The sequence below is a fragment of the Cyprinodon tularosa genome, unplaced genomic scaffold, assembly GCF_016077235.1.
Source record: "Cyprinodon tularosa strain WSP-4 unplaced genomic scaffold, ASM1607723v1 ctg26, whole genome shotgun sequence".
Lineage (NCBI taxonomy): Eukaryota > Metazoa > Chordata > Actinopteri > Cyprinodontiformes > Cyprinodontidae > Cyprinodon > Cyprinodon tularosa.
This window is the reverse complement of record NW_024038961.1, coordinates 697,110-720,774: the sequence shown is the minus strand read 5'-3', so window position 1 is coordinate 720,774 and position 23,665 is coordinate 697,110. Positions and strand designations below refer to the sequence as shown.

Genomic DNA, 23,665 nt, shown 5'->3' with positions numbered 1-23,665 from the left:
AAAAAGTTAAAAACAAACCACTTGACTTTGTTTTCCGAGATTGAAGATGTTTTGCTTCCCATTCAGATGGCTTTCTCAATTCAAAATGTCTGAATTAGTTCCAGGGTTATAGAGTGGTCCAACAAAGCCTTGTTCCGGCTTAGAAAACATGCAAATTGAGTTCTGTCACAGCTGTATTCTTATCATTGACCTTTTGTGGCCAAGCCTCTTTTTGAGGCGCTTCAGTTTGCATCATCCATATCAATGTGCACCATACAAATAACCTTAAATATTTGTGTTACTTTGTGTGATATAATCTGTTTATGGTATGACGTTTTTCACATACACTATAATTATTGGGATGTAGCTATAATGTCAGTCAAAATATATGGGATGCTTTAATAAAGTAAAAACATCAAATTTGGATATTTTTTCCTTAATAAAACCTGACACATTGTTTATTCATATACAATACACTTTTGCACCTCATTATTTAAATAGTATAGATACCCATCAGGACTATAATACAATGTCTGATTGCACTGAACCCATCAAGTAAATTGTTAAATTTTTTAATGACAAAGCACAGCGGAGTTATCCCTACGTGATTTGCAGTTCTTAAGCTGGGATGTTTGACTGATGATTAGAAAAGGGTCCATTAAGCTAATTAATGCCATTTCTCAAAGAGAGCACATTATGACTCGGCCCTATAGCTGTGATGAAGTCTTAGCTAATAGATCTCAAGATCTGAATATTCATTTACAAAAAAAAAGCCTGAAGCTGGATAAAAAAACATGGTGTAACCCAATAATTATATTTCATTAAAATTTGAACAAAAATCGAAAAACAAAAATTTATATATCTTCGAAAATTACAGGGATATCCCTCATTCGGCTGATCTCAGCTTCTTGTGACTGCTGACAGTCTTTTTGCACGTTTCCAGCGCTAATATTGACAAAGACTTATGAAGGCTGACTTAGCATCAATATCATTTGTATCTTCCTCCATAGATTCCCAATTAGATTTGTGTCAGGGGGACCTTGTTGTTATCTTCTTATTTTTCTAATTAGAAGATTACCTACTAAAATTAACAGTATTATCGTTATTTTCCTCTTTTGCTAAATTGTGTTAAAGTAACTCATTAATCTATGTGTAAAATCTACATGTAAAATTTAAATTATTTCAACTTTAAAATGTAAAATTTAGCACAAGACACCAAATCTTTGAAAAAAACTGGTTAAGGTCTAGTAGCAAAACTTAAGTTTATTTGTGAAACAATGAAAAAAATTGTCATAATCAAGGAGCTAGATCAATTGCTCATTTTATTCACCTGTCTAACTCTGTCCAATTTCTCCATCACTGCTCATCTGATCCACCTGCTCCTGCTTCTATTTAAATGGCTTTTCTCCCAGCTATCAGGGCCAGATTATTCTTGAGCCTTGGGTGTAAGAGTTTTGTAGCGTAAATTATGGTGTTCTGATTGCCTGGTCCTGATATATTTTGCTTTTGGACTTTTGAGCCTGCCTGTCCCTGTTCTGATCTGTTTGCCTGACCTGTCCTCAGACATCTGCCGGATTCTTCTTGTGGACTGAACCTGGATCTACCTTTTGACTTCGACCTGGGTTATCCCGCCTTCCTTCATCTGCTTGGATCTGACCTCCAGCCAGTTCTGCAGCCTTCAACGCTTTAGTGTCTGGAACTATCTGGCAGCGTCCGTTATGTCTTGTCAGCCGACCGGCTGGAATCATCCTGCAGATCCGGTTTTTAAATAAACGCTTTTTGAGTTATCCCACTGTCTGTCTTGTCTTGAATGCTGGGTCCCTCTGTTTGAGTCATTACAAAAATGGCTTTTTTGAATTAAATTAAGAAATAAAAAATGTATTCTTCCAATGCAAAAGATGACAGGTCTGAGATTCATATATAAATAAAGAATATTGTCACTGGTGTACTTCAGATGACCTGGCGGGACCAGTCTTCTCAAGCATTTCTCAAGTAAGTCTCAATCTTTGTCCTCAGTGCTGAGTTTAAAGTCAAGACAGGTATCTCTCAAGTCAGGTCCCAAGTCTATAACCTCAAATTTTAAGTCCTTTGAAGTGGGTTATCTTTTTTTTATTGAAGTTGAAATGTGACAAGGCTCAGAATTGATAACCCAGAATTCGAAGCAGACAGATTAGTGTTATTCACAAAAGCATTTATTATCTCTTATGATCTCTTATTCAGCAGCAAGGGCATCAAAAACTGGAATCTCTTTTTTTAGAGTTCAGTCGGTGCCCAGAAGGAGTAGAATCCAGCCAGATGCCTAACAACAGCACATGTTTAATGCCGCCCAGGGAGTTCCACAAGCTGGATCCTGAAGATTGCTGATCTGGCTGACAAGCAGACCCAAGTAGTAAAAGGAAGGCAGGAATTTCCCGAAGATGACGTCCAAGCCGATGTCGTAGAGGTTAACAGGAGTCCAGAGGTCCGAAGAGATACCAAGGGAAAATCCAAGGCGAGTCAAGAGAAAGATCCAGGTTCAGTCCACGAGCAGAAACCAGCAGGAGTCCGAAGACAGTCAGGCAAACAAAACAGGAACAAGCAGGCTCAAAGGTCGGAGGGCAGAACTGGTCAGAATCAGGCAATCAGAACAACAACAGGTACGCTAGACAACTCTCACCGAAGGCTTGAATAATCTAGCACTGATGAATGGGAGCAAGCAGCTTAAATAGAGGCAGGAGCAGGTGGATAATAAAGGCAGAGCTAGGCAGGTGAATGGAATGAACCATTGAACCAGTCATCAGTGCCGAGATCACAGAGATGTATTTATACTAATTGACGTGATGCCAACTGCAAGATCATTCTGCCAATGTGGAAATGTAAGCCAGCAAAACAAATCTCTATCAAACTCAGGACCGTTTAATCTGCTACAGATTAAACGGTTTAGTTTAAAGTTTTTAAAGCCCATACCCTCACGTTGCCTTCGATATAGGCTATAATCACACACACATTCATAATTAATTAAGCAACACAAACTTATTTTCAAGCTAAACATAATTGGATAATGTTTTTATAAAACAAAAAAGTATTTGTTACCTTCATAAAGGCCAACAACCATTAACTAGAACCTTAGATTTAGTTTATAACTGTTGTGTTGAGCTATTATGCTGTCGACTGATGGCTTCTGTTCATATCTTACCATTTCCAAGCTACTTTGCAGTTTTGGAAAAAGCATTTACTGTGCTTCACCCTCTAAATACTTTGGTTATTTTGTCCCTGACTTTAATGACCACCTTTTAGTACATGTTTTCTTCCATTTTCATTGTGCCTTCATATGCAAATTCTGGTTGGAGTGTGCTCCTGCACGGGAAGCTGGTTTCACTTCATGACAAATCAAGATAGCTGATTATGCAGTTCCTAAAGAGCCCCTAGAACTGAAAAAAAATTATGCAATCGTTTTTGGCATCTAGTATACTTAACCATATTTAGTTACTTTAACACAGTTAAAAACAGTTGCATTATTTTTTTCCATGTATTGATTAATTGAGGCATCATGTCAATTCATCATGTGTTCTCTTTTTAATTCTGTATTTATCGCAAAACATGATACAACCAATGCAACTGAACATTTGCACATAAGAAAAAAGTTGTCCAAAGCATGCTATCTTAGCATAGCAAAAGGAAAGTACCATCTACTGTTCTTTGTGGAAATTCAAATGTTGGACAAAGTTGGTTGCTTGTTCTCCATCTTTGATTCTTTTATTTGCATGTTTTAGAAATTGCATTTTGTTTCGTACCATGAAGTTAAATTGGAAAAAAGAAACTCCAAGGAGTTTATTTGTAATTTTCTTTTTTTAAATCTGATTAATTTGATTGGCTTTGCTGCAGCTCATATCAGCATATTTCCAGAGTGTGGAAAGAGAATTTTGTCAGTGTTTGTTATTATGGATGAAATGAAGTAATGACACACATTTTTAAAAGAATGTGTTTTAATAGTTAGGCTTTTGGTAGAATATCAGAACTGCTCGAATATAATGGTTCAAGTCAAATTTAGTTCCACAGTCATCGGTGTAAAATTTCAACGTAATTTTTCCAAGTTAAGTCGAAGGTAATTTTTCCTAAACCAAGTCAAGTCATAAAATTAAAGACTTAAGTCTGACTGAAGTTTAAGGCATGTTACTCAAGTCCCCATCTCTAGTACACCTTATATTTGATATATATATATAAAAAAAAATCACAACATGGAAATGTACAAAAAATCTCGAAAACAGAGCACTGCACAATTTTAAAACTCTTCATCGTATAAAAGCAATGATTAATTAGTCTGCAACAGACAGATCAAAGTTTTTACATGAGAATTGAGTTAAATAAAGAAAAAAATAGATAAACATTATTCTATTAGGTAAGTAGGTAAGGGTTCTTCTACCACATAATTTATCTATTTTATATACATTTATCTGCATAAAACAAGATCATTTTCAAACACAAGGTGAGCATTTATAAACAAGGACAGAAGAAAGAAACATCTTTGCTTTCTCTTTGATAACTGTAAGAGTCTGTTTTAAACTTTTAACCAATCTGCCTATATGATCTAGTTGAACTGTCTATGTAAATTGCTTTGAGATAACATGTGTAGCGAATAGAATAAATAAACTGAATTGAATTTAATTGAATGAATGAATGTAATCTCTGTTCACAATATGAAAAGAAACGAACTTAGTGCAACAACACAACACAACACAATGACATCACAGGAATTTCTTTCATTTTGTTTCAGTATGGCACCCAGTACACTCAGGCACCACTTAATCAAAGAAACAAAGAAACTCTCAGTCATTCCTCTTTTACTTTCTCTAGCTGAGCTAAGCTAATTAAATAGCCCAAATCTTAACAGTTACTAGAAAGTAATCATGAGATTTTAAGATTCTTGCTGATAAATGAAACCACTAGACCAAAACACATTATGTTCCTTTAATAGAAACTGAATCCTCAGCACATGTGCAGAGGATATAGAGTAAGAAGCCGTTTGAGGACTCTGCAGAGTTAAACTGTGAAATCTAAATGAGAGCTTACCACCAGAAGAGACCAAACGATCCACAAGGAGCCTGCAAACCTCATATCTTCCACACACAGGTAAATCTCTGGAGAGGGAGAGAGGAGAGAAACATGTTAAACCTATTAGAGAAATAAATTGTCTACCATGAAAGTGACTGACACAGCAAACATTTACTGTTTTGTTTTAATTTTATTTTAAAACAGGATTAAGGCCCTCATGAGAAAACAGCCGTAGTAATTCGTCATCAGAAATGCAAAACACTGCAGCAAAAGCAATGCAGTTTGGAACAATTAACACTTCTCTGCATTATTATATTTCACTCTGTATGTGGATAATACAGCATGAAACAGCAAATTGTGCTAACAGGGAATGAAGAAAAACAGACACAGTTAGACTAAAAAAGTTAAGGCCCATTACTCAGAGCAAAGTCTCTGTTTCTGCAGAACAGTAAAGGCATGTGGGCTGAAAATTCACCTCAGGTCTTTTACTTTGGCTTACAGAGAACCTGCTGGAAGCCCAGCACTGCACGCTCCAAACTCTAAGAACTGTCTACTCGCTCCATACACCCTCACAGCGACCCGGGGGGCAGACTGTTCAGCAGACAGACATGGATGAGCAAGTCACAGAGTTATTGATAGTATTTCTCTTGGCTGCAGTGGCACACCGATGGTAGGTTACTTAGCTTGAAGATGATAAATAAACCTGGAACAACATTTCCAGAGAATTTAACGCTGGGGGTTTTCATCTATAGCCAAGGTTTCTTGGAATCTTACAATATTTCCCTATTTTGTGTTTCACATTTTCCTGAAATGCATAATTGTAGATGTTGATGTAAAAGTTCTGTCTATCTCTTTACCTCTCAGTCTGAGGCCAAAGAAAAATAATTGTACATTGAGGAGCATTTATTTTCATCTTCTAGATAAAGTTTTCATTAATAATTACATAAAAAATGCATTAAGCCACTGTTATTCTTTTAAAACTGGGATTTGACATGTAGTCAAACCATCATGAATATTCTAAGTAAACAGAAACAAATTAACAAGATTAACTTCATAAAATCTATTTTTCAGAAATACCAACAGTGAAATATGCAAAATCTATTTATTCAAACTTAGTTTGTTAAATCAAGAAAGGTTGCTCTTAGATACTAAGTTTAATCACTTCATAATTTGTAGAGTAACCTGTTTTCCCCAAAAAGGGGGCTAATATATATATATATATATATATATATATATATATATATATATATATATATATATATATATATATATATATATATATATATATATATATATATATATATATATATATATATATATATATATATATATATATATATATATATATACAGTACGTCAAATAACAGTTATAACATCGAATAACTACTGACTAAACTATCGACCAGTACATTTAAGTAACTACATATAATGGACTGCAGAACAGTTCTCTGTTTCTTAAGTGATAACAGAATGTTAGAAGGTAATATGAAAAAATAATACTAAGACACTAAGAGTAAAAGCTGCTATCATTATTTGCTCAATCGTATAACACCCTCTGCATTCAATGTCATCCCTGGTTAAGATTTACTCAAGACCTTAACCTTCTCATGCATGTGTTGTTGTTTTTTTTACATCCTTAGGAATGTAAAGGTTTGAAAAAAAAATTTTTTCCGACCTTTATACTACAAAGAAATATTTATCATTCCACTCAAGTGTACTTAATGCATTTTATACTGTAAAAAGAACACATCGTTAGTGATGACAGTGGTGTTTTATTGAGGGAGGACTTAGCAGTCATCTTTGTCTGCCTGTCAGACGGCTGAAAAATGTGGAAAAATATAAACGGTGTGAGACCAAACAGGTTATGACAGTGAAACTCATCTTCATAATGAGTAAACAAATTAAGATGCAACTGAATACTGAACAGAGATTGCTCTGTCTGAACTGATTAGACTGTCATAGTGTTCCACATTATATGATCTGCCTTTAGGAGTTTGTAATCAGTGATTTCTTTCAAAAAGTTGTGATCTGCTTTCATACATATCTTTATACTAGTGTTATTTTACTTGCATATTAAACCAAAGTCTTAACAGTAGTGATCCTTGGGAACCTTCTGCACTCTGTTGTTCCAGATGATTGTGGTGATACTCCTTCTATTAAGCAGACTCTCCCAAGCTCTATGTAAAGCAGTTGATTTATACCCTATCTCTAATGCCTTGACATCCCACACACTTCCTCTGCAAGGCCAGAAAGAAATTAAATGAGCAGGCCGGACAGGGAGGAGGGATTATGAAGGCAGATTAATAATGGAAACATAGACTGCAAAGCTTAAAGTCCCTCCGGGTGTCTTTCCAACACAGCGGCTGTGGTTCAGTGGAAAGTGACTATCTTGCATTCGAAGGATTGGTGGTTTGATCCTCAGCCCCACCGCATGTAGATGAGTGCTTGGGTAAGATCCTTAACTCCCACTCAGGCCTTAAAATAATTATGGGTGTGTAACCATGCAAAAGAAAGTGCTGCTTACATTCCCCTGGCCACTTTATTAGGTACACCTGTTTCATTGCGTGATTAACAAAACAGCAGCCTCTTAATATATTTATGCGTTAGGCTATCTTCACACCGCACGCGTTTGGGCAGCAAAAAAAAGCCCCCTGCTTCATTTTTTAAGCTTGAACACAATAAGTTTAGATTCGCATCTTGAGCAGCTTCAACGCGTCCAGTAAAGTGTGTCCAAATGCGTCTGATGCTTTTGCTGCTCCTATATTTAATGGCAGAGAGCAGCTTTGCTATATTTGCTGTAATAAGTGGGTGAAAAGAGGTTTTAGTATATTTTTAAGGGAGAAAGTCCACCTCAAAATATTGTCAGTTCATCAAGATTATGATCCTGCCTTAAAATATAATTTTGTTTTTGCTTAGATTCCCACATACCAGCATTGCACTGTCACTGGGAATCCCCAGCAGCAACTAGGGGGTTCTACTACTGTTTGTGGTGGCTGGAAGTAAATGTTAGCATTTTTCTGGTATGAGGTACGAACTTCAGGCACCAGAATAATAAAAGCCAACCTACTTTGCAGACAGGCTTTGGCATTTTAAGTTAATTTAGCCATTAATAAACTGTTTCAGAGAAGTGATCATAGTGCTCTGCATCAGCAGTGCTGTGTCTGTCTCCCTGCCAGCTCCCAGATCAGCTTCTCTGATTGGTTGAGGCGGCACGAGAAGCAGCAAAATTTTAATTTTTCCAACTCCAGCATCTGCTGCTTGTGAAGCGCGTCACACGCTTCAGATGCTCAGAAGCTCATGAGGCGCTGCTTCGGCTGCTCAGATGCGTCAAGGTACGCTGGTACTCTAGATGGACTGCCATCGACTTTGCATGTAAACCAGCTGCTTCTGCTGTCTCAATTGCATGCAGTGTGAACATAGCATTAGAATGATAACAATGTTTTAGTAATAGCATCAGAATAGATGCACCAGTTAGGCTAGTCTAAGTAGATCAAAAACTGCTGGGACTCTCATGGACAATGGTTTGGATTCCAAAATAAAAAATACAATTACAGAAAAATGTCAAAAAAGAGAAAATATCCAGTGAGTGCAGGTTAAGTGAAAGCAATCCCTTGTTGATGCCAGTGGGAGGAAGAAAATGTTCAGGTTGGTTCAGAGTGAAAGCTCAAATAACCACTCAATGCAAAAAAAAAAAAAAAAAAGCTATTGGAAATGTTACCTTTGAATGAACAACACATAAAACCTAAAGGTAGATGAGCTCAGCAGAAACCCACATCACACGCCGCTCCTGTCAGCCACAGCAAACTAGGTTTTGAAAAGGTCATCAATACTCCAATCCAACTTTATTTATAAAGCATTTTAAAATTGCCCAGGGACCAAACCGCTGTACATTAACAGAAGCAGAATGACACACAGATTAAGAGGACTTCAATAAAAATAAGAAAAGCGTAAAATACATATAACAAAATTAAAATAAGAACTATACATTTCTGTAGTAAAAAAATAACTTGATATCACAGGCTGCAAGGTGGAGCAGTGGGTAGCACTGTTGCCTTACAGCAAGAAGGTTCTGGTAGTGATTCCTGGTCCAGGGTCTTACTGCATGGAGTTTGCGTGTTCTCCCTGTGCATGTGTAGGTTCTCTCCAGGGATTTTGGCTTCCTTCCACAGTCGAAAACATGTCTGTAAAGTTAATTGGCTTCTCTAAATTGTTCTTAGGTGTGAGTGTGTGCATGGTTGTGTGTCTCTGTTTTTTCCTTTGACAGACTGGCGATCTGTCCAGGGCGAACATCACCTCTCGCTCCATACTGTAGACTGCCAGAGATAGGCACCAGCCCCAATGCGACCCTCACAACGACTAAGTGGGAGAAAATGGATGGATGGAGAACAGTACATCCACATCTCATGTAGTGGTATAAGCCAAGGCAAAGAGAAGAGTTTTAAGAAGAGGTTTTAAATCTGACAAAGAGGTAGACTCTTTGACACACAATGGAAGGTCGTTCCACATTTTGGAGGTGCCACAGAAAAAGCAAGATCCTTTTAGTGTGGGCGCCTCAAGAAGGAGCTGATCAGCTGACCTAAGTGAACGGGAGGGTGGATGAAGATGAAGGAGCACAGAAAGATAAGATGGAGTGAGACCACGGAGGGACTTAAAACAAACAAAGAGCTTTAAAACGAATCCTGGAATGTACAGGGAGCCAGTGTAATGAGGCTAAAACAGGGGTAATGTGTTCATGCTTACGAGTGCCAGTTAAAAGACATGCCACAGAATTTTGCACTCATTGGAATCTAGTAATGTTGGAGCTACTATCCCCCACATTAAGCGTATTGCAGTAATCCAGCCAAGTACTAAGGAAGGCATGGAAGTCTCTGAATGTTCTCTGGAGAGAATGAGCTTTATTACGGCCAACTGCCTTAATTGAAAGAAACTTGCCTTTACAGCTGCTTGAATCTGGCTTTCAAATTTAGGATCAGCATTTATTTGACACCAAGTGAATAATAACAGATGAGCCACAATTTAATCGTTGACATTCAGGTGGAAGGAGCAGAATTTGGTGTAAGCAACAAAAATCTTACTTTTTTTAATATATTGTTCAGGTTGGTGGTGGTAATATAATACATTGGTATAGCTTTTTTGTTTTTTTGCATACTTTGGGCCCTTTGGCAGCAGAATTCCTAAAAATTGGAAAGGGTAGATCAGTCTCAGAGGAAAACCTGACATTAATATCAGCCAGAAAAAGTCTGATCTGTGCATTTCCAATATAATTATCTTTACATGAGATGCCAAAGAAAGTGCTGGAAAGACCAGCAGAGAAAGCTATTTAAAGACAGCTGCTCAAAAATACTTTCTGTTAAGAGAAAGTGCAATCGTTGTAGGCAAATATTAAGGGAATTAAGACGTCAAGTTAGCATGTTATTTGTGTGGCTCCATATACAAACTAAAAATGTAATGTAATTCCCTAAAAATGAAGCAATGCTTTATGTAATATGTTGCTTTGTTATATCTGCAAGGGTCAATTTATTATATGATTTAAATAATATTCGGGAAAAAATTTTTGAATAAAAGCTATGCTTGTTGTTTTTTCCTTTGATAATCAGGGTCATATTTTGAGAATCTCAAACTTCTTTAAATAGATGATATGCACATTATAATAAAGCCGTATGGTTTAAATTAGACAAAAATCGTGTGAACTGACAGTTTTCGTTGATTATTCAGTGATTTTCAGAGACACAAATCTAATCCGCTGCCCACTTTGCTGCTGTAAAGCATGTTTCCTCCCTTCCACTTTTCTCCCACCTGGCATAAATGTCTTGCTAGCACTAAAAGCATATATCAAGTAATACTTGGTGTTGTTTAGTGTTAGGCAAGCAGACTGATCGGAGCCATTTTACCATTTCCTTCCCTGGGATTAGTTATGACAACAGGGAACAAATTGCAGCTCTCTTGAATCTTTCTGCAACTCCAACAACTTAAGCACTGGAAGACAGCTGTAGTGAGCAGCACTGGGAGTGGTATGCATTTTAAACATGAGTCAGCATCTCTAAGGGAAAATGTGTCTATTGGACAGGTTTCCCAGATTTCCTCTACTCTATTTCTTCCTGTGCTGTGTACTGTTATGTTCCTGTTAGGGATCAAAAGAGCAACAAACTCTTGTTTTTGTAGAGGTTATATTTACTGCAGCAAAAGCTACTTGATAAAGCCAGGAACGGTTCCCAGCTGTGACCGATCAAAGATGTTGGGTTAGAAAGTTGGGGATTCAAAGAAACCAGGAAGAAATAGAATTAATGGCTTGTTCCTGGCCCACAGAAAAAAGCTGCTAAGAATTTAAGCCAATGATATTCACAGCTATACTAATCTCAATTCAGGGTGAAATGCCAATGCTGTAATTTGTAAAAATAACAATGATAAATCCACCAGTAAAGAGAACATTGCAAAAGAATGTAGTAATCATATGTAAAACATTGCCAGTCATGCAAACACTCAGACTAACCAAAGAACAACACTGGTGATGATTATAGGTTACAAAGCTCCAACTGATTTGCATGCAGGTTATTAATTTACACTCACATCTGTGCGTCTCGAGGATTCCTGCTGACAGGAGGCTTTCTCAAAAGGCCTGCTTTTGCGGTTCACTGGTTTGAGAAGCGCTGCTGAGTGATCCTAAAATTGTCCCTCAACTCTCTACCCCGCAGGAGAAGCTGCACCAATAGTGACATTTCTACAGCCTTGAAAAAATATATTCCACACTTAGAAACTTTCCACATTTATTTCAGATGTCAATAACTTGGTGTTCTGTTTGTTGTTTTGGTACAGTATGTTGTTTCTCTTTATTATTTATTCTTTAGGGCAGGGGTCTTCAACGTTTTCAATTCCAAGGACCCCCAAACTGATTGTGAGATAGAGCGGGGACCCCCTAATTATATATATTGTATGAAATTGTGTTATATCAAACTGGTGCTATAGTCACTCTATTACAGATGGAGTCATGTAACGAAAGTAATTTCTCCCTGGGATTAATAAAGTATTTCTGAATCTGATTCCTGGTTGATGGGACAGGTGTTGTGAATGAAACGGTGTCCAGCTTGAAAGAGCTCCTGTGTGTCGCTGAATGTGTGCATTGATGACTGAAAGACATCTTCTGCTTTCATTTATCTGTTTACTACAGTGTGTTGAATTCATGTTAATGTGTATTTAAAGACATTTTAATTAGTGCAAAAAATTGCAGGAGGGAATATAAAAAAAAGTAATCAACCAAGACTTTCACGACCCCCATGCAGTACCTCCGCGGACCCCCTAGGGGTCGCGGACCCCCTGTTGAAGACCTCTGCTTTAGGGGATTTGTTGTGAGTGTGAATGTAGCCCATGGCTTGCCAAGTATGTTCTTGAGAAAAAGACAGGAAAGTATAGACCCAGGGAGAATGGGAGCATGTAGCATAAATATAGGTCAATTGGAACAGGAGCGTACTCGTGACGTCGCCACATTATCGGCTCGTCTGGAGCTGCTTTTCACCTCCAGTTATCAATAGTCTCAAGACAAGGTTAAATTCTTGTTTTTTTCATTTAGTGGGGGAATAATGATTAGAACAGTCAGATAAACACAAATAAAACAAACAAAAACACCATCACAGCCAGCGGTATTTCACACACGGCTATGCCGAGACCGCTGCCACAGAAGGGCTTTTGCTAGCCCAGGCTGCGGTTACCCTCGGAGGTCTGCTGGTTGCCGGAGTCCTCTCAACTTCGGATTTTTTTTTTTTTTTTTTATTATGCATTAAATCAGTAAATGGGCCATATAGTGACACTCAAAAGTATAATGTTATCGCCTCAAATCTTAAAACGTACTTTTATTGAACAACAGCAACAGAAAAGAGATCTTTTAACTTCATACTCTGAGGTCTGTGAACGCTCCATGGGAAGCTGCTGCTGCTGCAGTGCATGCTGGGACAGCTGTCAATGTTTAGAACGGACAAATCTGCTCTGATGCATACTCAGTAAAGAGGGAGGGGCGAGAACAACATCTGGGACCTTTCTCGTTCTCAGTCTTGTGTTCTTGTGAATTGAAACAGTACTAAGGCTGAGGCTCCTGATGTATAACGAGTACACAAGCACCTGAGAACGCCCAAGAACACATATTGAAAAACAGCCTATGTTTGCGTTTTTAGCTGGTATTTATTTTTTCTATGTATTTATTGCTTCTAATGGCAGCTACTACGATGCACTGAGAACTTGGGTCCATGAAAAACTTCCCCTATGGGACAATAAAGTCTATTCTATTCTATTCTATTCTATTCTATTCTATTCTATTCTATTCTATTCTATTCTATTCTATACACAATATATTTTAATGCTAGATGCTAAAGTCTTTCTACCCCAAAAATGGGTCCGGATTAGAGTTGTTAAAAGTATCGATACTCAAAAAAGTGTCGCTACTGAAACGTATCCGGATACAATACTCATTTTCAAAAGTATCGATACAGCCATCTAAAGTGCAGAATAGTGGAAAATGCACTTTCTGAACACTGTGTGATTGAATAATTCTGTGCATTTTTCAGTGTCAGACTTTTTTTGTAAGAGGTGCAGCTGCTGAGATTTATTTTTGTTTAACCGGTTTGGCTAGTGTCATTGTTATGTGTGCAAAACATAGCCAAGGAAGGAACACTTAATTTTAATTTTAAGTTTTTTATCAAGCTTGCTTAATATTGTGCACAGCATGCATCCTCAAAATATTATTCTTATTGTTTTTTTATTTATTTCTTGTATTTTTTTTAATAATGAAAATATTTCTGTTGAATTTTAGAGTCTTTGTTTTTATTCTTGTGGTATCGAAAAGGGTATCGAGTATCGAATATTTTACTTAGTATCGATATCGAGTTGAAAAGTTTAGTATCGTGACAACCCTAGTCAGGATTAAACAAAGTAGAACTCTTAAACTTTACAAAAGGGAAAAAAAAAGTCTAGATCAGCAGGAGGTTACAAAAACACAATTTAAATTCTCATGAAGCATTATTTTAACTAAAAATGTAAAGCTCATGAAATAATGGGATGGCACACACGGCATGGTGGCATAGCATTACTGGGCTGCCAGGGCAAATGTTTGTTGCAGTATTTAAGAGCGGACCAAAGTGGCAATAGGATATTGGCAAATGCATTGTGGTACTGGATGTGTTTTAATGTACAAATTAATGAGCACGGAACACAGGAACCAGGACAATAACAGAAAATCCAGCAAAGAGCAAACAGGTAGCAGCAACCTAAACATCAATGAGATGGGATGGGCTACATGGAAATCAGGTAAGTACAATAAACAAAGCCCAAACTGGAGGGGATAATCACAGCTTTATAAAAAGCAGAAGCCAATAGGCTCATATAAATAGAAGAGCTGCAGAGATCCAAGGGGTTCACACATACAGTGTATTATAGGGCCACCTTCATTTCCAATACAGTTTCACTCCCCATTCAACAAATTTGTTCTTAGTTACTGATTTTGGGGGGGATACCCCTCTCGTAATTTACTGACACACAGAGTGTGTGACAGGTTGTGACAGGAACTCATACATGAACTTTAAAGTAAAAATTAGATGAGAAGGATTTTATTTTAGACAATTTGACAAATAATAATGAATAAATAAATAAAAAAATACTTCAAACAAACAGATAACTGAATACACAGAAAAAAGACTGGCCAACACCAAACTAAACCGAATTTGAATTTCCAACCAAATAAAATTCACCCAAAAATTCATAGAAACAAACTTTTCCACCAAACAAACTTGTCAGTACTGACATTGATTAATGAAAATTGTCTGAAAAGGGGTATGAAAAGTAAAACTCATAACTCATACCCCAAATTACCTTACTTTTTAAATTCTATGTTTTTTATCCAATACTCAAAACAACAAAAATATATATCAAATAATAAATAAATAAAATAAAATTATATGTATATATATATATATATATATATATATATATATATATATATATATATATATATATATATATATATATATATATATATATCTCAGAAAGAGCATATACATGTTACTAAAGTTACCAACACTAATTGTGGGCTCAAGATTTTTAAAAGGTTTGTCACACGTCACATGCCTGTCACGCATGTCCACAATCTGTCATCTACTCTGTGCATCAATATATGATGAGAGGGCGCTTTGACCAAGCGTCAATATTTGACAAATTAGGAGTGAGAATGTGTTGTCATTTCAAGTTGCCATTTAAAATGTCAGTTCTCATCAGAAAAAAAAAAAAAAGCACGCACCTGTGTTTACTGAACTCTCAAACATATTACATAATTTGCTGAGTAATAATCTACCCTTTTACTATCTACCCATTTATTGGTGATACCAATAAATAAAAGACTCTGCGTATGAATGCGAGCTCTGTTCGGACAAATAAGCTGGTCTCTCTGCGACAATGGCATCTTTCCTCTGTTTTTCTGTTTACTCCCTAACACAATTAACTATCACATCACACCAGGATTCTGTCAGCAGTAATGCAAGTAGACTCAGGTGCTTACAGACATCTGGGAGTAAACAGAAAGTATTTTCAGGGGATAAAAGACCTTTTATTTGGCAACCTATCCTTTCTACACCTTTTTCATTTCCTCTCAACTTTCACCAACTGCATATCTCATCTGTCTCCTAACCCAGTGACATTTGTTTGTCTCATTTCCCAATATGAATCCATGGAGGATAGACGGCAAACGTAAGATGACCTTTACCAGCTTTGGGTTGAGTGGCACAGAACTCGTTTGATCTCAAAAACACTATAATATTATTATTTTATAATAATAATATTTTTTGTTGGTTTTTTGCCTTTAATTTTTTATAAGGTAAAAAGTGTAAAGCCATTCTGAAGTGGTGAATACAAATGTATTCGCCACCTGTAGCTGGTCAGATAGCAGAGTTCATGTAAAAGGAAGTCTTTTTTGTTATCTGACTAGGCTGAAGAACACAGTTGTTAATATTTCCTGTCCATCTGCCGGATTTGGTTGGCTGGACAGCAGCCCCAACCTAACCCCGAACTTTCTTACTGTTTATCAGTGATAACACTCCTTCCTATTGCTTCTCACCCTATAAAACGAACTGCAAGTACACTGTGACTTTTATTCTTGTTAAAAAGTTGTTGCTTTTCATGCAATTTGGTTTGGGTATATAACTGTGGTAAAAGTTGCTGTTTCTGAGTATTGGTCAAACTCATCACATCCATTGATTTCTGCTGTTGGTTGCCAATCTGATAATTCCTTGAAAAAACACCAATAGAATTAAGATTATTGGATCTACAATTGATAACTCTAGATCATACTTGGTCCCCATAAACAGTTCCTTGTCAAAGTATCTAATTATGTGACGTAATATATGCCAGTGTTTTACAACAGCAGTTTGTTAGGTGAACCAACACAAAGCAGTGACTTGCAGGGAACTGAAAGGACAACAATAGAGGTTGGGAAATTATTAGATACAAAGTGTGAGGATTTGTATTTAGCTTTAATAAAACATCCTGCTCCAAGAATATTTTATTGTCATTTTGTATACAAAGTGTATACAAAACAAAATTTCTATGCATACAGCTTTTTCAACAGCAAATGAGCAGCTTAGCAGTGAAATGAACATTTCCATGTATAAAGTGCAGCGGTGATCAAAATGTAAACAGTGTAGGAGAGACATGGAGGAAAAAGCCTTGATGTGGACGGTTCAGAGCAGTGCAAAAATAGATAAGGTGCAAAATGCAGTAGAACACTCAGTTGAATTGTATTTAGAGGGATTTGAAAATTCACCGTGTTGTGCAAGTATGATATTTCAGTGTGATGCAGAGTCGATTTGTGATTTGATTAAAGTTTTCAACAGTTCAAGAGTCTTATCCTCTCAAAACCCACTGGGTCGCCGGTGACCCGTTTTAAAGCGTTTACAAATAATAACTCAGAATGCATGAAAATTACACTGGTAAAATGTTTACCAATAATTTAATTAAATAATTTTAAATAATTTTTGGACATAGCTAGCACCAAAACACAATTAACACAGATATAGCAGCATGTCAAAATGTACAATGACAAAGCAGCCACAACAAGCAAGCATGTCGTTATAACTGCTGTTCAAAAAAGACCTATGATTTTCGTGAATAGAAAAAACAACTTCGACTCTTGTTTGAACTGATGCAGCTTGGGCTTGATGCAGCTTGGGTGTTTTACTCAGTGTTGGGAAAGTTCTCTTTCTACGTGAACTAGTTCAAAGTTCAGTTCACACATTTTAAAATGAACTAGTTCAGTTCATAGTTCATAATTCAAAACCAAAAAATGAACTAGTTCATAGTTATTTATTTTTTTTCATATATTGCTCAATTACACCATAGCCTACTGTAGAACCACAGACAGCAATTATTTTATCAGTTGTAACCCTGAAACCGTGCGTCAGATTTCATCTTCATATCCAGTTTTGAATCCTTATCCAACCAGGGTTTACATTAGCATTGAGGGGACAGATTTCCCCATTGTTGCTTTAACGCTTTGTTGCTGTCCATTCGCTTCACACTAGTAGCAGCTGCAGCTTTCACCGCTACAGTATATTCTCAAAAACATCAGGAAAAATGTGCTGCTTGAATGGTCTTTTTTATGAGTAATTATTAAAAGAAAAATAGGAAAGTAGTCTTTAAGGTGCAAATGTTTTTTTTTTTTTTTTTATAATTTTTTCCATTTGAAATTCCATTTCAATACATACTAAAAAGGAATACTGGAATCCTGGAAAATTATACCAGGCAGGTTTAACAAACAAGTTACATGGATAGTAAAACCCTCAAGAACAGGGGTCTTCTATGTTTTCCAGACCAAGGACCCCCAAACTGATGGCGAGATGGAGCGGGGACCCCCTAACTATATATATTGTATGAAATTGTGTCCTATAGTCACTCTATTACAGATGGAGTAGTGTAAAGAAATTAATTTCTCCCTGGGATTATTAAAGTTTTTCTGATTCTGATTCCTGGTTGTTGTGAAGGAAACGGTGCCCAGCTTGAAAGAGCTCCTGTGTGTCGCTGAATGTGTGCATTGATGACTGAAAGACCTCTTTTGTCTCCATTTATCTGTTTACTACAGTGTGTTGATTTCATGTTAATGAGTATTTAAAGACATTTCAATTAGTGGGGGGAAAAATTGCAGGGGGGGAATATAAAAATATCAACTAACCATGCAGACCCTCATGCAGTACCTCCGTAGACCCCCTAGGGGTCGCGGATCCCCTGTTGAAGACCTCCGCTCAAGAAGATTTTTTTACTGAAAGCCGGCGGGCAAACTTGTTGCCATCATCCTCACCGACCACCTGGTCATAAAACTGTTTTAAGTGATCATACTGCTGCTTTGTCGCCTCCACGGTAGCCTCCATGCTGCTGTGGCTTCCACGCTGCATTTTGTTTTGATGACGCACGCGGCTGTAGGCTACGGCGCTGGTAGCTGGTGTTGCCACATTGGGTGTTTTTCCCGCTACATATTAAGGCCTGTTTACGGTTTGATTTAGCCGGGGTTTCGCCTGGAGGACTCTATAGAAATCTGGCAACCTATTGAACGGAGCTGAACTGAGAGAGCGTGCCGTTCACAGACACCAGAATGAACGAGTTCACAATAACGTTCATCAGGCAGTAATGCAGTACGTTCAGTTCACGTTCGCCCAAAACATGAACGAGTTCATGAACTTTCGTTCAATGAACGCGTTCAGGCACAACACTGGTTTTACTCGCCCAATTTGCATGTATATATTCAGAAAGTAGAAGGTGTTAGCTTTCAAATAATGTATCACACATGTAATTTGGGCTTACAGTTCCTAAATTTTCAATTTGGGTATGCAAAATATATTAATATATTATATTAAACGATATTAAGAGGTTAAGGCATTGCAAAGAAACTGTTGCAGAACCTGCTTGTCCTGGCTAGAATGCTACTACCCTTCCCATAGGACAGCAGGGAGAACAGTCTAGAGTGGGGGTGTTAGGGGTCACTGATTTTACTGAATAGATGCAGAACTTTCAGTGCATATTTCTATCACTTTTAATTCGAGCTCTTGAGTTCTGATGTCCTGCACCTTTTAGATGTGTCTCTGCTACAACACACCTGAATCAACTGGCTGAATCACCTCCTCGTTATGCAGTCAGGTTCTCCAGAGTCCTGCATATGACCTGATTAGATGAGTTTTCAGAGTTCCTTTCTGATTTGGTATTAAATACTGACAGGGTCATCATAGTGGGAGATTTTAACATCCATGCTGACATTGAAGGCGATAGCTTAAGAGCAGCATTTAATGCTATCTTAGACACTATTGGCTTTGTTCAAAATGTGAATAGTCCCACGCATTCTCATCTTCATACTTTGGATCTTGTGCTGACATACGGCATAGAATGTGAAGAAATAACAGTATTTCCTCACAACCCTGTCCTCTCTGACCACTTTCCAATAACCTTCAGGATTACTTTAACAGAGTTCTCCTCCCCCAAAAGAAGGTTCAATTTTAGTAGATCTTTATCAGATAGTGCAGTTATAAATTTTAAAGAATCTGCTTCACTTTCTCTCTCCTCTGTGTCACTGAGCAGTGCTGCAGAGTGCAAAAGCTTAGCTTATTCCCCTTCACAGGTTGATGATTTTGTTGATGGGGTTGCTAGTTCTCTGCGTATTGCCTTAGACAACGCAGCTCCTTTGAAAATGAAAACCGTTAAAAATAGAAAGCTTGCTCCTTGGTTTAATGCAGAGCTGCGTACTTTGAAGCAAAATGCTAGGAAACTGGAGAGAAAATATCGCTCCACAGGCCTGCGAGAGTCCTTCTTAGTCTGGAAAAATGGTTTACTGCTGTATAAGAGGACTCTTTGTAAAGCAAGAGCAGCATACTTCTCCTCATTAATAGAGGAGAATAAGAATAATCCTAGATTTCTTTTTAATACAGTTGCCAAACTCACCCAGAGCCATAGCTCTGTTGAACCGTCCATTCCACCTGCTCTTAGCAGCAATGATTTTATGGGATTCTTTATAAATAAGATTGATCTTATTAAAAATAAGATCATAAGCACTCCTCTATCCGCGATTGTACCTGAGGTAGTCATGGAATCTGAACCGGGTTTAGACTGCTTTGATCCAGTTGAACTCTCTGAATTAGCAAAATTATTGTCTTCATCTAAGCCTTCAACTTGTATGTTAGATCCAGTTCCAACCAGGTTATTTAAGGAGGTATTCCCTTTGATCTCCTCCTCCATTTTAGATGTGATTAATCTATCTCTGTTACAGGGATATGTACCTAAAGCTTTTAAGGTTGCTGTAATTAAACCTCTGCTTAAGAAACCGTCTCTTGACCCAGATGACTTGGTCAATTATAGACCTATATCCAATCTTCCTTTCTTATCCAAAATTCTTGAGAAAGTAGTTGCCAAACAAGTTTGCGATCACTTCCACCATAATGAACTTTTTGAAGAGTTTCAGTCTCGCTTTAGAGCTCATCATAGCACTGAAACAGCTCTGGTGAAAGTCACTAATGATATTCTCATGGCCTCAGATAATGGACTTGTATCTGTGCTCGTCCTGTTGGATCTTAGTGCTGCATTTGATACAGTTGACCATAATTTTAGAAAGACTTGAATATTTTGTTGGAATTAAAGGAACAGCACTAGACTGGTTTAAATCTTATCTATCTGATCGAATTCAGTTTGTTCATGTTAATGATAGATCTTCAACACGCTCAAAGGTTACCTGTGGAGTACCACAGGGATCAGTGCTAGGACCAATTCTCTTTACTTTATACATGCTCCCAATTGGTAGAATTATTAGACAGCATGGGATTAATTTCCACTGTTACGCTGATGATACCCAGCTATATCTGTCTATAAATCCAGATGAAGCTAACCCATTACATAGATTACAGGCATGTCTTGAAGACATAAAAACCTGGATGACTCTTAACTTTCTGCTCCTGAATGCAGACAAAACAGAAGTTATAGTCTTTGGACCAGAGTCTCTGAAAAAGAAACTGATTAGCCAGTCACTTCATTTGGATGGGATTAAACTGATTTCAGATAATAAAGTAAAAAATCTTGCTGTTATTTTTGATCAGGACCTGTCATTTAAATCCCACATCAAAGAGGTTTCTAGAATTTCCTTCTTTCATCTGAGGAACATTACAAAAATTAGAAATATCCTGTCCAGGGGTGATGCTGAGAAACTAGTCCATGCATTTGTTACTTCAAGGCTGGACTATTGTAATTCTTTACTATCAGGAAGTCCACAAACTGTAGTTAAAAGCATTCAGCTGATCCAAAATGCTGCAGCCAGAGTTCTAATGAAAATTAAAAAGAGAGATCATATCTCGCCTATCCTGGCTTCTCTTCATTGGCTTCCTGTTAAATCAAGAATAGAATTTAAAATCCTCCTTCTCACATATAAAGCCTTAAATGGCCAAGCTCCATCTTATATCAGAGATCTGATTGTTCCTTATGTTCCTAACAGAGCACTTCGCTCTCAATCTGCAGGTTTACTAATCGTTCCTAGAATTTCTAAAAGTAGAATGGGAGGCAGATCTTTTAGTTATCAGGCTCCTCTCCTGTGGAACCAACTACCAGTTTTAGTCCGTGAGGCAGACACCCTGTCTACTTTTAAGGCTAGGCTTAAAACTTTCCTTTTTGATAAAGCTTATAGTTAGGGTGGCTCAGGTTATCCTGAGCTATCTCTATAGTTATGCTGCTATAGGCTTAGACTTTTGGAGGACATAGGGACCCCCATTTCATCATTCTGCTTCATTCTCTCTCTGTTCTCCTATTCTGCAGAATCTGTTAGTTCAATCTCTAACCTTCTGCTCTCTCTGCTTTTCCTCAGAGTAGCTTTGCCTCGTCTGTTCCTGCTTGGCTGTGACGTCATCCTGGAAAGAAACATCAGCTGTGCTGCTTCTATCAACACCCTTGTTTATAGATGTTGGAGATCGGCCTGTTTTCCAGTGTGGTCCTGTTTCTCTGACCGTGACTGGGTGGATGTGCTCTCTTCGTCCTCTGGCATGGGAGCTGCCTTGGAGCTCGTCTGCCTGGCTGCGTGTTTCCTGGACGGGGCCGCCTTTTACAGCTGCTTTTTGTATCTCTGCTTCTGTCTCCTTGAACCCCAGTCGGCCTCGGCAGATGGCCGCTCACACTGAGCCTGGTTCTGCTGGAGGTTTCTTCCTGTTAAAAGGGAGTTTTTCCTCTCCACTGTCGCTACAAGCATGCTTAGTGTGGGGGATTGTATTTGAGTCAATGAGTCAATGCAATCAACTGGTTTTCCTTAGATAGAAAACTTTGTATCAATTTGACTGTATGATCTGGTTGAACTGTAAAGTGCCTTGAGATGACATGTGTTGTGAATTTGGCGCTATATAAATAAACTGAATTGAAATTGAAACTGAATTATTTGATTGGAACTGAAGACCTGCTGATTTGATGATGTGCAGCAGTTTTTGTGCCAAACACGTTGTGCCAAAATGTTCACATCCAAGTACCTTTATCTAAATGCTCGCTGTACCCCCTGCAAGGAATATTACAATCTGCACCCAGAACTTTTAATGACCTTCTTTCAACCATGGCTTTATTTTCCCTACTCTAGATCCACAGGGTGAAAAGTGTTGAAAGATTCCCCCTACATGAAATCTGGATCTCTGCAGCTCCTCCACTTAGAGTTACTGATGGCAACTTGGCCACTTCAATGATTAATGACCTTTTGACAGAGCTACTCAAATTAGTTGGAAACTAATTTCTCTGTAGTTTTAAAGTTGTGGAAATAGGACAGGCAACTAAACTCTTAACGGGTTTAATGAATAAAGGGGGAATGCATATGAACGCACGACATATAATTTCTAACTTTACACGTCCTAATGACACTTCTTGTATTTTTGTGTTCTTTTTAAAATGCATTATACTGTTAAATATTAAGTTTAGTTTATTTTTGGATGTTCTACTCTGCTGATCGCAGTTTCTGTCAGCACCATCCATCAGCATAGCTGTAGCCAAAAATCTACTGCACAAAAGGGATCGATAGTTTTACAAATTTCTGAAGAAAAATCCTCTATCTGTCACTTACCTGGAGAGTTTTGTGCTTTCTCACACTATCCTTCTCCCCATACAGACATTAGAGGCCTACCTCTCCATGCTTCACCATGACTTGGAGAGGATACAATGCTATCTTTACCCACCACATTGAAAGCATTACAAAACAAAAGGGAAGGGAAATGAAAGTGTGAACTATTCTGGACACGCAGGCACAATATGGCTGCAAAGATCGGCTTGGAGAGGCATTAACACAGAGGAGGTGCTACAATTCAAGGATAAAAGATAACTCAACCTCTAGATCAAGGAAGGCAATCAAAAAGAAAATTGATCTCCAAGGGCGAGATCAGGAGCCCAGAGGGCCGACATCAATCCAATCCTATTTCTTAATCACAAACTCAAACAAGACAGTTCAAAGAGCATCAGTGACAAAGAGCTTATTCTGATGGAAAATGATAGGTGCTTATTGGAACAACTAACAGCTTCTGGATGTACACTTGTACAGTGGAAAAAGCACTGCACAAAAATAAAAAAATAAGTCCAGCTGGGTGGGAGGGAGAAAAAGAGGAGGTTGACAGAAATATCACTGTAACAGCAGCTGCAGCCA

At 37.7% G+C, this 23,665-nt stretch overlaps 1 protein-coding gene across 2 annotated transcripts in view; it reads right to left on the bottom strand.

Moving 5' to 3' along the window:
• calcr (calcitonin receptor) overlaps positions 1-23,665 on the bottom strand; it is an 85,852-nt gene that overhangs the window by 39,884 nt on the left and 22,303 nt on the right. For both annotated transcript variants that reach the window (XM_038288647.1, XM_038288646.1), the window contains one exon: positions 5,029-5,096. In XM_038288647.1, the coding sequence (XP_038144575.1) occupies positions 5,029-5,073 (45 nt within the window). In that variant the 5' untranslated portion in view covers positions 5,074-5,096. The remainder of the gene's footprint in view (positions 1-5,028; positions 5,097-23,665) is intronic.